The sequence below is a fragment of the Chroicocephalus ridibundus genome, unplaced genomic scaffold, assembly GCF_963924245.1.
Source record: "Chroicocephalus ridibundus unplaced genomic scaffold, bChrRid1.1 SCAFFOLD_474, whole genome shotgun sequence".
Taxonomy (NCBI): Eukaryota; Metazoa; Chordata; class Aves; order Charadriiformes; family Laridae; genus Chroicocephalus; species Chroicocephalus ridibundus.
Genome location: NW_026961458.1, coordinates 16,701 through 30,500, shown reverse-complemented (window position 1 = coordinate 30,500; position 13,800 = coordinate 16,701). Strand labels below are relative to the sequence as shown.

The 13,800-nt window shown below is 64.4% G+C and overlaps 1 protein-coding gene across 1 annotated transcript in view; it reads right to left on the bottom strand.

The window, feature by feature from the left end:
- Nucleotides 1-13,800, bottom strand: part of LOC134509432 (filamin-C-like) — a gene marked incomplete at its 5' end in the record, with an annotated part of 58,077 nt that overhangs the window by 28,408 nt on the left and 15,869 nt on the right. Inside the window, 5 exon segments of the mRNA XM_063321967.1 lie at nucleotides 1,483-1,730; nucleotides 1,833-1,856; nucleotides 4,871-5,060; nucleotides 10,278-10,434; nucleotides 10,547-10,670. Of these exon segments, the coding sequence (XP_063178037.1) occupies nucleotides 1,483-1,730; nucleotides 1,833-1,856; nucleotides 4,871-5,060; nucleotides 10,278-10,434; nucleotides 10,547-10,670 (743 nt within the window).

Sequence of the window (13,800 nt, the reverse complement as noted above, 5' to 3'; positions counted from 1 at the left end):
TGGCCCCAACTCTCTGCCCCACGGCGCCCACCACGGTCTCCCAACCCCATGATGTCTACCACGGCCCCAACCCCATGGTGCCCCCCATCATCTCCCACTCCATGGTGTCCAACCCCATGGTGCCCCCCATCGTCTCCCACTCCATGGTGTCCAACCCCATGGTGCCCGCCGTCATATCCCGACCCCACAGAGCCCACCAGGGTCTCCCAGCTCTCTGATGCCCATCAGGGTCTCCCAACCCCACAGGGCCCACGGTGGTCTCCCAACCCCACGGAGCTTATCACGGTCTCCCAACCCCACGGAGCCCACCATGGTCTCCCATCCCCACAGAGCCCAACCCCATGGAGACTATCATGGTCTCCCAACCCCATGGTGCCCAGCCCCATGGAACCTGTCATGGTCTCCCAACTCTATGGTACCCACCATGGTCTCCCAACCCCATGAAGCTCAACCCCATGGAGACTATCATGGTCTCCCAACCCCATGGAGCCCACCAAGGTCTGCCAACCCCATCATGGTCTCCCATGGTCTCCCAGCCCCATGGTGCCCACCACATTTTCCAACCCCACGGAGCCCACCATGGTCTTCCAACCCCACAGAGCCCACCATGGTCTCCCAGCCCCATGGAGCTCAACCCTACGGAGCCCACCATGGTCTTCCAACCCCACAGAGCCCAACCCCATGGAGACTATCATGGTCTCCCAACCCCACAGAGCCCAACCCCATGGAGACTATCATGGTCTCCCAACCCCACGGAGCCCACCATGGTCTTCCAACCCCATGGAGCTCAACCCCATGGAGACTATCATGGTCTCCCAACCCCACAGAGCCCAACCCCATGGAGACTATCATGGTCTCCCAACCCTACGGAGCCCACCATGGTCTTCCAACCCCACAGAGCCCAACCCCATGGAGACTATCATGGTCTCCCAACCCCATGATGCCCACCATGGTCTTCCAACCCCATGGAGCTCAACCCCATGGAGACTATCATGGTCTTCCAACCCCACGGAGCCCACCATGGTCTTCCAACCCCACAGAGCCCAACCCCATGGAGCCCACCATGGTCTCCCAACCCCACAGAGCCCAACCCTACGGAGCCCACCATGGTCTCCCAACCCCACAGAGCCCAACCCCACGGAGCCCACCATGGTCTTCCAACCCCACAGAGCCCAACCCCACGGAGCCCACCATGGTCTCCCAACCCCACAGAGCCCAACCCCATGGAGACTATCATGGTCTCCCAACCCCACAGAGCCCAACCCTACGGAGCCCACCATGGTCTCCCAACCCCACGGAGCCCACCATGGTCTTCCAACCCCACAGAGCCCAACCCCATGGAGCCCACCATGGTCTCCCAACCCCACGGAGCCCACCATGGTCTTCCAACCCCATGGAGCTCAACCCTATGGAGCCCACCGTGGTCTCCCAACCCCAGGGAGCCCACCACGCCCCGCCCCCTACCCCGCCAAGGCCACCCACCAGGACGTGGAAGGGGCTGTTGGGGACGTGCTCGCCCCCGAAGCGGATGGTGATGACGTATTTGCCGGGCTCGGGGGCGGTGTAGAAGATGTCGAAGGTGCCGTCGTGGTTCTCCACCACGTCCACGTCCAGCTCGGCCCCGTCGGGGGTGGACACCTTGCAGGTGACCTTGCCCTGCCCGGCCGCCTTGGCGTCCACCGTGATCACCGTCTCCTCCCCGATCTGGATGGTGGGGCCCAGACAGGCACCTGGGGGGCGGGGGGAGAAGGTGTCACTCGTGGCCGTGGGGGGGGGAGCGCCCAGCCCCACAAGTGCGCGTGTCCCACCCCCCAACCCCCGGCGCCGCTTACCCAGTCCATGGCCCCCGATGGACACTGCAAGAGAGAGCGGGGAGAGGGCGTGAGACGGGGCTGGGGGGGCCGGGCTGGTTGTGGGGCTGGGTTGGGGGGCCGGGTTGGGGGGCCGGGGTGGTTGGGGGGCTGGGCTGGGGGGCTGAGTTGGGGGGCTGGGTTGTTGGGGGGCTGGGTTGGTTGGGGGGCTGGATTGTTGGGGGGCTGGGTTGTTGGGGGGCTGGGTTTGGGGGCCAGGTTGGTTGGGGGGCTGGGTTGGGGGGCTGAGTTGGGGGGCTGGGTTGTTGGGGGGCTGGGTTGGTTGGGGGGCTGGATTGTTGGGGGGCTGGGTTGTTGGGGGGCTGGGTTTGGGGGCCAGGTTGGTTGGGGGGCCAGGTTGGGGGGCTGGGCTGGTTGGGGGGCTGAGTTGGGGGGCCGGGTTGTTGGGGGCGTGGGTTGGTTGGGGGGCTGGATTGTTGGGGGGCTGGGTTTGGGGGCCAGGTTGGTTGGGGGGCTGGGTTGGGGGGCTGAGTTGGGGGGCTGGGTTGGTGGGGGGACAGGTTGGGGGGCTGGGTTGGGGGGCTGAGCTGGGGGGCCGGGTTGGGGGGCTGGGTTGTTTGGGGGGCTGGGTTGGGGGGCTGAGTTGGGGGGCTGGGTTGGTTGGGGGGCTGGGTTGGAGGGCTGGGTTGTTGGGGGGCCAGGTTGGTTGGGGGGCTGGCTTGGGGGGCTGGGCTGGGGAGCTGACTTGGTTGGGGTTCTGGACTGTTGGGGGTCTGGGTTGTTGGGGGGCCGGGTTGGTTGGGGGGCTCCAGGGGGCCGAAGCGTCCTGCTCTGCCCGGGGGGCACCTGCTCAGCCCCACTGCGCCGTGGGGCAGGGATGGGGGGGTAGTTGGGGGGGGGTGGGGTGTTGGGGGTAGCCGTGGGGCAGGTGGAGGTGATGGGGGGCAGCAGCTATGGGGCAGGGAGTGGGGTGAGGAGCTGCCGTGGGGCAACATGGGGCAAGGCGGGGGGGGGCTGGGGTGGGATGTGGGGCAACAAGGGGATGCCGTGGGGCAGGGAGAGGAATCTGTGGGGCAGGGAGGGGATGCCATGAGGCGGTGTGGGGCAGCGTGGGGATGCTGTGGGGTGGCAGCAGGCAGCACAGGGATGCCGTGGGGCAGTGGAAGACGCTGTGGGGCAGCAGGGGGATGCCGTGGGGCAGTGTGGGGCAGCATGGGGAATCTGTAGGGCAGCAGAGGGGTGCCATGGGGCAGCGAGGGGCAGCATGGGGAATCTGTGGGTCAGGGAGGGGATTCCATGGGGCAGCGTGGGGATGCTGTGGGGTGGCAGGAGGCATCAGAGAGATGCCTTAGCGCCAGCGGAGGACGCCGTGGGGCAGGGAGGAGATGCTGTGGGTCAGGCAAGGGAAGCCGCGGGGCAGTGAAGGGATGCCGTGGGGCGATGTGGGGCAGTGTGGGGCAGGGAGGGGATTCCATGGGGCAGCGTGGGGATGCCGTGGGGGTGGCAGGAGGCAACAGAGGGATGCCATGGGGCAGTGGAGGATGCTGTGGGGCAGGGACAAGATGCTGTGGGTCAGGCAAGGGAAGCCGTGGGGCAGCGAAGGGATGCCGTGGGGCGATGTGGGGCAGGGAGGGGCTTCCGTGGGGCAGCGCGAGGATGCCGTGGGGGTGGCAGGAGGCAGCAGAGGGACGCCTTAGTGACAGCGGAGGACACCGTGGGGCAGCGAGGGGATGCCGTGGGGCAGGGACGGGCAGCGTGGGGAATCTGTGGGGCAGCAGAGGGGTGCCGTGGGGCAGTGTGGGGCAGCATGGGGAATCTGTGGGGCAGCAGGGGGGGTGCCGTGGGGCAGTGTGGGGCAGCGCGGGGATGCTGTGGGGTGGCAGGAGGCAGCAGAGGGACGCCTTAGTGACAGTGGAGGACACTGTGGGGCAGCGAGGGGATGCCGTGGGGCAGGGACGGGCAGCATGGGGAATCTGTGGGGCAGCAGAGGGGTGCTGTGGGGCAGCGTGGGGCAGCGCGGGGATGCCGTGGGGGTGGCAGGAGGCAGCAGAGGGACACCTTAGCGCCAGCGGAGGACGCCGTGGGGCAGGGAGGAGATGCTGTGGGTCAGGCAAGGGAAGCCGTGGGGCAGCGAAGGGATGCCGTGGGGCGATGTGGGGCAGTGTGGGGCATCCATGGGGCAGCGCGGGGATGCCGCGGGGGTGGCAGGAGGCAGCAGAGGGACGCCTTAGCGACAGTGGAGGACACCGTGGGGCAGCGAGGGGATGCCGTGGGGCAGGGACGGGCAGCGTGGGGAATCTGTGGGGCAGCAGGGGGGTGCCGTGGGGCAGTGTGGGGCAGCATGGGGAATCTGTGGGGCAGCAGGGGGGGTGCCGTGGGGCAGCGTGGGGCAGTGCGGGGATGCCGTGGGGGTGGCAGGAGGCAGCAGGGGGACGCCTTAGTGCCAGCGGAGGACGCCGTGGGGCAGGGAGGAGATGCTGTGGGTCAGGCAAGGGAAGCCGTGGGGCAGCGAAGGGATGCCGTGGGGTGATGTGGGGCAGTGTGGGGCAGGGAGGGGATTCCATGGGGCAGCGTGGGGATGCCGTGGGGTGGCAGGAGGCAGCAGAGGGACACCTTAGCGCCAGCGGAGGACGCCGTGGGGCAGGGAGGAGATGCTGTGGGTCAGGCAAGGGAAGCCGTGGGGCAGCGAAGGGATGCCGTGGGGCGATGTGGGTCAGGGAGGGGCTTCCGTGGGGCAGCGCGGGGATGCCGTGGGGGTGGCAGGAGGCAGAAGAGGGACACCTTAGTGACAGTGAAGGACACCGTGGGGCAGCAGGGGGATGCCGTGGGGCAGGGACGGGCAGCGTGGGGAATCTGTGGGGCAGCAGAGGGGTGCCGTGGGGCAGCGTGGGGCAGCGCGGGGATGCCGTGGGGGTGGCAGGAGGCAGCAGGGGGACACCTTAGCGCCAGCGGAGGCCGGCGCGGGGCAGCGAGGGGGACGCCGCGGGGCGGGGAGGGAGAAGCCGTGGGGCAGGCTGTGGGGCAGCGGCGGGGGGGGGGGATGTGTGGGGCGGCCCCACCTGTGACGAGGCACTTGCTGGCGTCGCCGGCGGGCACGGCGAGGCAGCGGAAGGGCGAGCAGGGGATCTCGTCGCCGCCGTAGCGCACGGTGCTGGTGTAGCGCCCGGGCAGCGCCGGCACGTAGGACACGCCGTAGGTCCCGTCCCCACGGTCCCGGATGGCGGCTTCCGTGGGGCGCCCCTCGGGGTCCTGCGCGCGCACACACACACACCCCCCCGCCCCACACACACCCCGCGTCAGACACCCGCCGGACGGGGGGGAGAGCAGCGTGTGGGGCTCAGCGACCCATAGCGTTGGGTGACAGGGGACCATATGGGGCTCAGCGACCCATAGCGTGGGTGACAGGGTGACATGTGGGGCTCAGAGACCCATGGAATGGGTGTAAAAGCCCAATGTGGGGCTCAGTGACCCACAGCGTGGGTGACAGGGTGACATGGGGGGCTCAGCGACCCATGGAATGGGGGTGAGAGCATTAGGTGGGGCTCAGCGACCCATAGCATTGGGTGACAGGGGACCATATGGGGGCTCAGCGACCCATAGCATTGGGTGACAAGGGACCATACAGGGCTCAGCGACCCATAGCATTGGGTGACAGGGGACCATATGGGGCTCAGCGACCCATGGAATGGGGGTGAGAGCACCATGTGGGGCTCAGCGACCCATAGCGTTGGGTGACAGGGGACCACGTGGGGCTCAGCGACCCATGGAATGGGGGTGAGAGCACCACGTGGGGCTCAGCGACCCATAGCGTTGGGTGACAGGGCGACATGTGGGGCTCAGCGACCCATGGAATGGGGGTGAGAGCAGCGTGTGGGGCTCAGCGACCCATAGCGTTGGGTGACAGGGGACCATATGGGGCTCAGCGACCCATGGAATGGGGGTGAGAGCACCGTGTGGGGCTCAGCGACCCATAGCGTTGGGTGACAGGGGACCATATGGGGCTCAGCGACCCATAGCGTGGGTGACAGGGCGACATGTGGGGCTCAGCAACCCATGGAATGGGTGTAAAAGCCCCATGTGGGGCTCAGCGACCCACAGCGTGGGTGACAGGGGACCATATGGGGCTCAGCGACCCATAGCGTTGGGTGATAGGGCAACATGTGGGGCTCAGCGACCCATGGAATGGGTGTAAAAGCCCAATGTGGGGCTCAGCGACCCATAGCATGGGTGACAGGGCAACATGTGGGGCTCAGCGACCCATGGAATGGGGGTGAGAGCACCATGTGGGGCTCAGCGACCCATAGCGTTGGGTGACAAGGGGACCATACGGGGCTCAGCGACCCATAGCGTGGGTGACAGGGTGACATGTGGGGCTCAGCGACCCATGGAATGGGTGTAAAAGCCCAATGTGGGGCTCAGCGACCCACAGCGTGGGTGACAGGGGACCATATGGGGCTCAGCGACCCATAGCGTTGGGTGACAGGGGACCATATGGGGCTCAGCGACCCATGGAATGGGGGTGAGAGCAGCGTGTGGGGCTCAGTGACCCATAGCGTTGGGTGACAGGGGACCATATGGGGCTCAGCGACCCATAGCGTGGGTGACAAGGGACCATATGGGGGCTCAGCGACCCATAGCGTTGGGTGATAGGGCAACATGTGGGGCTCAGCGACCCATGGAATGGGTGTAAAAGCCCAATGTGGGGCTCAGCGACCCATAGCATGGGTGACAGGGCAACATGTGGGGCTCAGCGACCCATGGAATGGGGGTGAGAGCACCGTGTGGGGCTCAGCGACCCATAGCGTGGGTGACAGGGCAACATGTGGGGCTCAGCAACCCATAGCGCTGGGTGACAAGGGACCATATGGGGGCTCAGTGACCCATAGCGTGGGTGACAGGGCAACATGTGGGGCTCAGCGACCCACAGCGTGGGTGACAGGGGACCATATGGGGCTCAGCGACCCATGGAATGGGGGTGAGAGCATCATATGGGGCTCAGCGACCCATAGCGTGGGTGACAGGGGACCATATGGGGCTCAGCGACCCATAGCATGGGTGACAGGGCAACATGTGGGGCTCAGCGACCCATAGCGCTGGGTGACAGGGGACCATATGGGGCTCAGCGACCCATGGAATGGGGGTGAGAGCACCATGTGGGGCTCAGCGACCCATAGCGTTGGGTGACAGGGGACCATACGGGGCTCAGCGACCCATGGAATGGGTGTAAAAGCCCAATGTGGGGCTCAGCGACCCATAGCAATGAGTGACAGGGCAACATGTGGGGCTCAGTGACCCATGGAATGGGTGTAAAAGCCCAATGTGGGGCTCAGCGACCCACAGCGTGGGTGACAGGGGACCATACGGGGCTCAGCGACCCATAGCGTTGGGTGACAGGGGACCATATGGGGCTCAGCGACCCATGGAATGGGGGTGAGAGCAGCGTGTGGGGCTCAGTGACCCATAGCGTTGGGTGACAGGGGACCATATGGGGCTCAGCGACCCATAGCGTGGGTGACAAGGGACCATATGGGGGCTCAGCGACCCATAGCGTTGGGTGATAGGGCAACATGTGGGGCTCAGCGACCCATGGAATGGGTGTAAAAGCCCAATGTGGGGCTCAGCGACCCATAGCATGGGTGACAGGGCAACATGTGGGGCTCAGCGACCCATGGAATGGGGGTGAGAGCACCGTGTGGGGCTCAGCGACCCATAGCGTGGGTGACAGGGCAACATGTGGGGCTCAGCAACCCATAGCGCTGGGTGACAAGGGACCATATGGGGGCTCAGTGACCCATAGCGTGGGTGACAGGGCAACATGTGGGGCTCAGCGACCCACAGCGTGGGTGACAGGGGACCATATGGGGCTCAGCGACCCATGGAATGGGGGTGAGAGCACCATATGGGGCTCAGCGACCCATGGAATGGGGGTGAGAGCATCATATGGGGCTCAGCGACCCATAGCGTGGGTGACAGGGGACCATATGGGGCTCAGCGACCCATAGCATGGGTGACAGGGCAACATGTGGGGCTCAGCGACCCATAGCGCTGGGTGACAGGGGACCATATGGGGCTCAGCGACCCATGGAATGGGTGTAAAAGCCCAATGTGGGGCTCAGCGACCCATAGCAATGAGTGACAGGGGACCATATGGGGCTCAGCGACCCATGGAATGGGGGTGAGAGCATCATATGGGGCTCAGCGACCCACAGCGTGGGTGACAGGGGACCATATGGGGCTCAGCGACCCATAGCGTGGGTGACAGGGGACCATATGGGGCTCAGCGACCCATAGCATGGGTGACAGGGCAACATGTGGGGCTCAGCGACCCATAGCGTTGGGTGACAGGGGACCATATGGGGCTCAGCGACCCATGGAATGGGGGTGAGAGCACCATGTGGGGCTCAGCGACCCATAGCGTTGGGTGACAGGGGACCATATGGGGCTCAGCGACCCATAGCGTTGGGCGCCAGGACAACATATGGGGCTCAGCGACCCACAGCGTGGGTGACAGGGAACCATATGGGGCTCAACGACCCATAGCGTTGCGTGACAGGGGACCATATGGGGCTCAGCGACCCATAGCGTTGCGTGACAGGGGACCATATGGGGCTCAGCGACCCATAGCGTTGGGTGACAGGGGACCATGTGGGGCTCAGCGACCCATGGAATGGCGGTGAGAGCACCATGTGGGGCTCAGCGACCCATAGCAATGAGTGACAGGGCAACATGTGGGGCTCAGCGACCCATGGAATGGGGGTGAGAGCAGCGTGTGGGGCTCAGCGACCCATAGCGTTGGGTGACAGGGGACCATGTGGGGCTCAGCGACCCATGGAATGGGGGTGAGAGCACCATGTGGGGCTCAGCGACCCATAGCAATGAGTGACAGGGAAACATGTGGGGCTCAGCAACCCACAGCGTGGGTGACAGGGGACCATATGGGGCTCAGTGACCCACGGCATTGGGTGCCAGGGCAACATGTGGGTCTCAGCCCCCAATGCCATGGCTTCTGGCTCACCGTATGGGTCCCCGCCACCCCATGCCTTGGGTTCTAGGTCACTCTATGGGTCTCATCACCCAACGCCATGGATTCTGGGTCAACTTGTGGGTCTCAGCCCCCAACCTCACGGCTTCCAACTCACTGTATGGGTCTCCCCACCCCATGCCTTGGGTTCTAGGTCATTCTATGGGTCTCAGCCCCCAATGCCATGGCTTCTGGGTCAACTTGTGGGTCCCAGCCCCCAATGCCATGGGTTCCAGGTCACTCTATGGGTCTCAGCCCCCAATGCCATGGCTTCTGGGTCAACTTGTGGGTCCCAGCCCCCAATGCCATGGGTTCCAGGTCGCTCTATGGGTCTCAGCCCCCAATGCCATGGGTTCTGGGTCACCCTATGGGTCTCTGCCCCCAATGCCTTGGGTTCTAGGTCACTCTATGGGTCTCATCACCCAATGCCATGGCTTCTGGGTCAACTTGTGGGTCTCAGCCCCCAACCTCATGTCTTCCAACTCACCGTATGGGTCTCCCCACCCCATGCCTTGGGTTCTAGGTCACTCTATGGGTCTCAGCCCCCAACGCCATGGCTTCTGGATCAACTTGTGGGTCCCACCCCCCAACCTCACGGCTTCCACCTCACCGTATGGGTCTCCCCCACCCCACGCCTCGGGTTCTGGGTCACTCTATGGGTCTCATCACCCAATGCCATGGATTCTGGGTCAACTTGTGGGTCTCATCACCCAATACCATGGGTTCCGGGTCAACATATGGGTCTCTGTCCCCAGCGCCATGGCTTCTGGATCAACTTGTGGGTCCCACCCCCCAACCTCATGGCTTCCAACTCACTGTATGGGTCTCCCCCACCCCATGCCTTGGGTTCTAGGTCACTCTATGGGTCTCAGCCCCCAACGCCATGGGTTCTAGATCAACTTGTGGGTCCCAGCCCCCAATGCCATGGGTTCCAGGTCACCCTATGGGTCTCATCACCCAACGCCACGGATTCTGGATCAACTTGTGGGTCCCACCCCCCAACCTCATGGCTTCCAACTCACCGTATGGGTCTCCCCCACCCCACGCCTTGAGTTCTGGGTCACTCTATGGGTCTCTGTCCCCAACACCATGGGTTCTAGGTCACTCTATGGGTCTCAGCCCCCAATGCCATGGGTTCCGGGTCACTCTATGGGTCTCATCACCCAATGCCATGGGTTCCAGGTCACCCTATGGGTCTCAGCCCCCAACGCCATGGCTTCTGGATCAACTTGTGGGTCCCACCCCCCAACCTCACGGCTTCCAACTCACCGTATGGGTCCCCCCCACCCCACGCCTCGGGTTCCGGGTCTCTCTACGGATCCCCCCCCCCCCCCCCTTCCCAGTGCCGCGGCTGCCGGCTCCCCTTACCCCAACCCCCCCCTTTTCCTTTATCCCCCCCTCCTCCCCCCAGCCCCACGGCTGCCCCCTGGCGCCCCACGGCTGACCAGGATCTGGACGCTGAGCAGCCCCTCGCCGGCCTCGCGGGCGTCGATGGTGAACTCCACGGGGAGGCTGGCGGGGACGGCGCCCGCGCTCAGCCCGGGGCCGCTGGCTCGCACCTTGCTGGCGTCGTGGCCCGGCACCACCTGGATCTTGAAGGGGCTTTGGGGGGCGCGGAAAGGGGGGGTCAGTGTGTGGGGCGGGTGGGGGATGGACCCACACACACACACACCCACCTCCACCCCCCCGCCGCCGTGGGGCGGCCGGGCCTCACCTGCGCGGCACCTCCTGGCCGGCGAAGCGCACGGCGGCCGTGTGGGGCCCCGCGGTGGCCGGGGTGTAGGTGACCTTGTGGGTCCCGTCCCCGTTGTCCCGCACCTCCAGCGGCACCGGCAGCCCTGCGGGAAAGCGGCGGCGTCAGTGGGGCAGGGGGGTGGGGGGGGGGGGGAAGGGCGCCATGGGGCGGGAGGACACACACACACACACACACACACACACACACCACCCCTGTGGGATCTGTGGGGCTGGACAACCTGCGGAACGTGGGATCTATGGGGTTGGACACCCTGTGGGATCTATGGGGCTGGACACCCTGTGGGATCTATGGGGCTGGACAACCTGCGGAACGTGGGATCTATGGGGTTGGACACCCTATGGACCATGGAATCTATGGGGCTGGACACCCTGTGGGATCTGTGGGGCTGGACAACCTGCGGAACGTGGAATCCGTGGGGTTGGACAACCCGTGGGATCTATGGGGCTGGACACCCTACGGAACATGGAATCCGTGGGGTTGGACACCCCGTGGGATCTATGGGGCTGGACACCCTATGGACCATGGAATCTATGGGGCTGGACACCCTACGGAACATGGAATCCATGGGGTTGGACACCCTGTGGGATCTATGGGGCTGGACGCCCTGTGGATCATGGAATCTATGGGGTTGGACACCCTGTGGGATCTGTGGGGCTGGACAACCCGCGGAACGTGGGATCTATGGGGTTGGACGCCCCGTGGGATCTATGGGGCTGGACACCCTGTGGGATCTGTGGGGCTGGACAACCTGCAGAACACGGGATCTATGGGGTTGGACACCCCGTGGGATCTATGGGGCTGGACACCCTATGGACCATGGAATCTATGGGGCTGGACACCCTACGGAACATGGAATCCATGGGGTTGGACACCCTGTGGGATCTATGGGGCTGGACGCCCTGTGGATCATGGAATCTATGGGGTTGGACACCCTGTGGGATCTGTGGGGCTGGACAACCCGCGGAACATGGGATCTATGGGGTTGGACGCCCCGTGGGATCTATGGGGCTGGACACCCTATGGACCATGGAATCTATGGGGCTGGACACCCTACGGAACATGGAATCCACAGGGTTGGAGGCCTTGTGGGATCTATGGGGCTGGACGCCCTGTGGAACAGCAGATCTATGGGGTTGGACACCTTGTGGGATCTATGAGGCTGGACACCCTGTGGATCATGGAATCTATGGGGCTGGACACCCTGTGGGATCTATGGGGCTGGACGCCCTGTGGGATCTGTGGGGCTGGACAACCTGCGGAACATGGGATCTATGGGGTTGGACAACCCGTGGGATCTATGGGGCTGGACACCCTATGGACCATGGAATCTATGGGGCTGGACACCCTACGGAACATGGAATCCATGGGGTTGGACACCCTGTGGGATCTATGGGGCTGGACGCCCTGTGGATCATGGAATCTATGGGGCTGGACACCCTACGGAACATGGAATCCACGGGGTTGGAGGCCTTGTGGGATCTATGGGGCTGGACGCCCTGTGGAGCAGCGGATCTGTGGGGTTGGACACCCTGTGGGATCTGTGGGGCTGGACACCTTATGGAACCTGGAATCTATGGGGCTGGGCACCCTGTGGAGCAGGGGATCCATGGGGCTGGACACCCTACGGAACAAGGAATCTATGGGGTTGGACACCCCATGGATCATGGAATCTATGGGGTTGGACACCCTGTGGACCATGGAATCTATGGGGCTGGACAACCCACGGAACGAGGCATCTATGGGGTTGGACGCCCTGTGGGATCTGTGGGGCTGGACACCTTATGGAACCTGGAATCTATGGGGCTGGGCACCCTATGGAGCAGGGGATCCATGGGGCTGGACACCCTGTGGGATCTATGGGGCTGGACACCCTATGGACCATGGAATCTATGGGGCTGGACACCCTACGGAACATGGAATCCGTGGGGTTGGACACCCTGTGGGATCTGTGGGGCTGGACAACCTGCGGAACATGGGAACTATGGGGTTGGACACCCCGTGGGATCTATAGGGCTGGACACCCTGTGGATCATGGAATCTATGGGGCTGGACACCCTGTGGAGCAGGGGATCCATGGGGCTGGACACCTTGTGGGATCTATGGGGCTGGACACCCTGTGGATCATGGAATCTATGGGGCTGGACACCCTGTGGAGCAGGGGATCCATGGGGCTGGACACCCTATGGATCAAGGAATCTATGGGGTTGGACACCCTGTGGGATCTATGGGGTTGGACACCCTGTGGAGCAGGGGATCCATGGGGCTGGACACCTTGTGGGATCTATGGGGCTGGACACCTTATGGAACCTGGAATCTATGGGGCTGGACACCCTGTGGAGCAGGGGATCCGTGGGGCTGGACACCCTACAGACCATGGAATCCATGGGGTTGGAGGCCTTGTAGGATCTCTGGGGCTGGACACCTTATGGAACCTGGAATCTATGGGGCTGGACACCCTATGGAGCAGGGGACCCATGGGGCTGGAGGCCTTGTGGGATCTCTGGGGCTGGACGCCCTGTGGTGCAGGGGATCCATGGGGCTGGACACCCTACGGAAGGTGGAATCTATGGGGTTGGACACCCTGTGGGATCTCTGGGGCTGGATACCTCATGGAACCTGGAATCTATGGGGCTGGACATCTTATGGACCATGGAATCTATGGGGCTGGACACCCTACGGAGTAGGGGATCCATGGGGTTGGACACCCCATGGAGTAGAGGATCTATGGGGCAGGGCACCCCATGGAGTAGAGGATCTATGGGGCAGGACACCCCATGGAGCAGGACGTCCCTGGGCAAGGCAACCCCATGGGCTGGAGCACTGCAGAGAGGAGGACATGCCGTGGGGCAGGACACCCCACGGAGGGGGACACCCCATAGAGGGGGACACCCCATGGGTCAGGACACCCCATAGAGGAGGACACCCCACAGGGCACCCCATGGGTCAGGACACCCCATGGGTCAGGACACCCCACAGGAGAACACCCCATAGAGGAGGACACCCCATGGAGAAGGACACCCCACAGGAGAACGCCCCATAGAGAACACCCCATAGAAGCGGCCACCCCACAAGAGAACACCCCATGGGTCAGGACACCCCATGGGTCAGGACACCCCATGGAGAAGGACACCCCACAGAGGAGGACACCCCATGGAGAAGGACACCCCACAGGAACACCCTATGGGTCAGGACACCCCATAGAGGCAGCCACC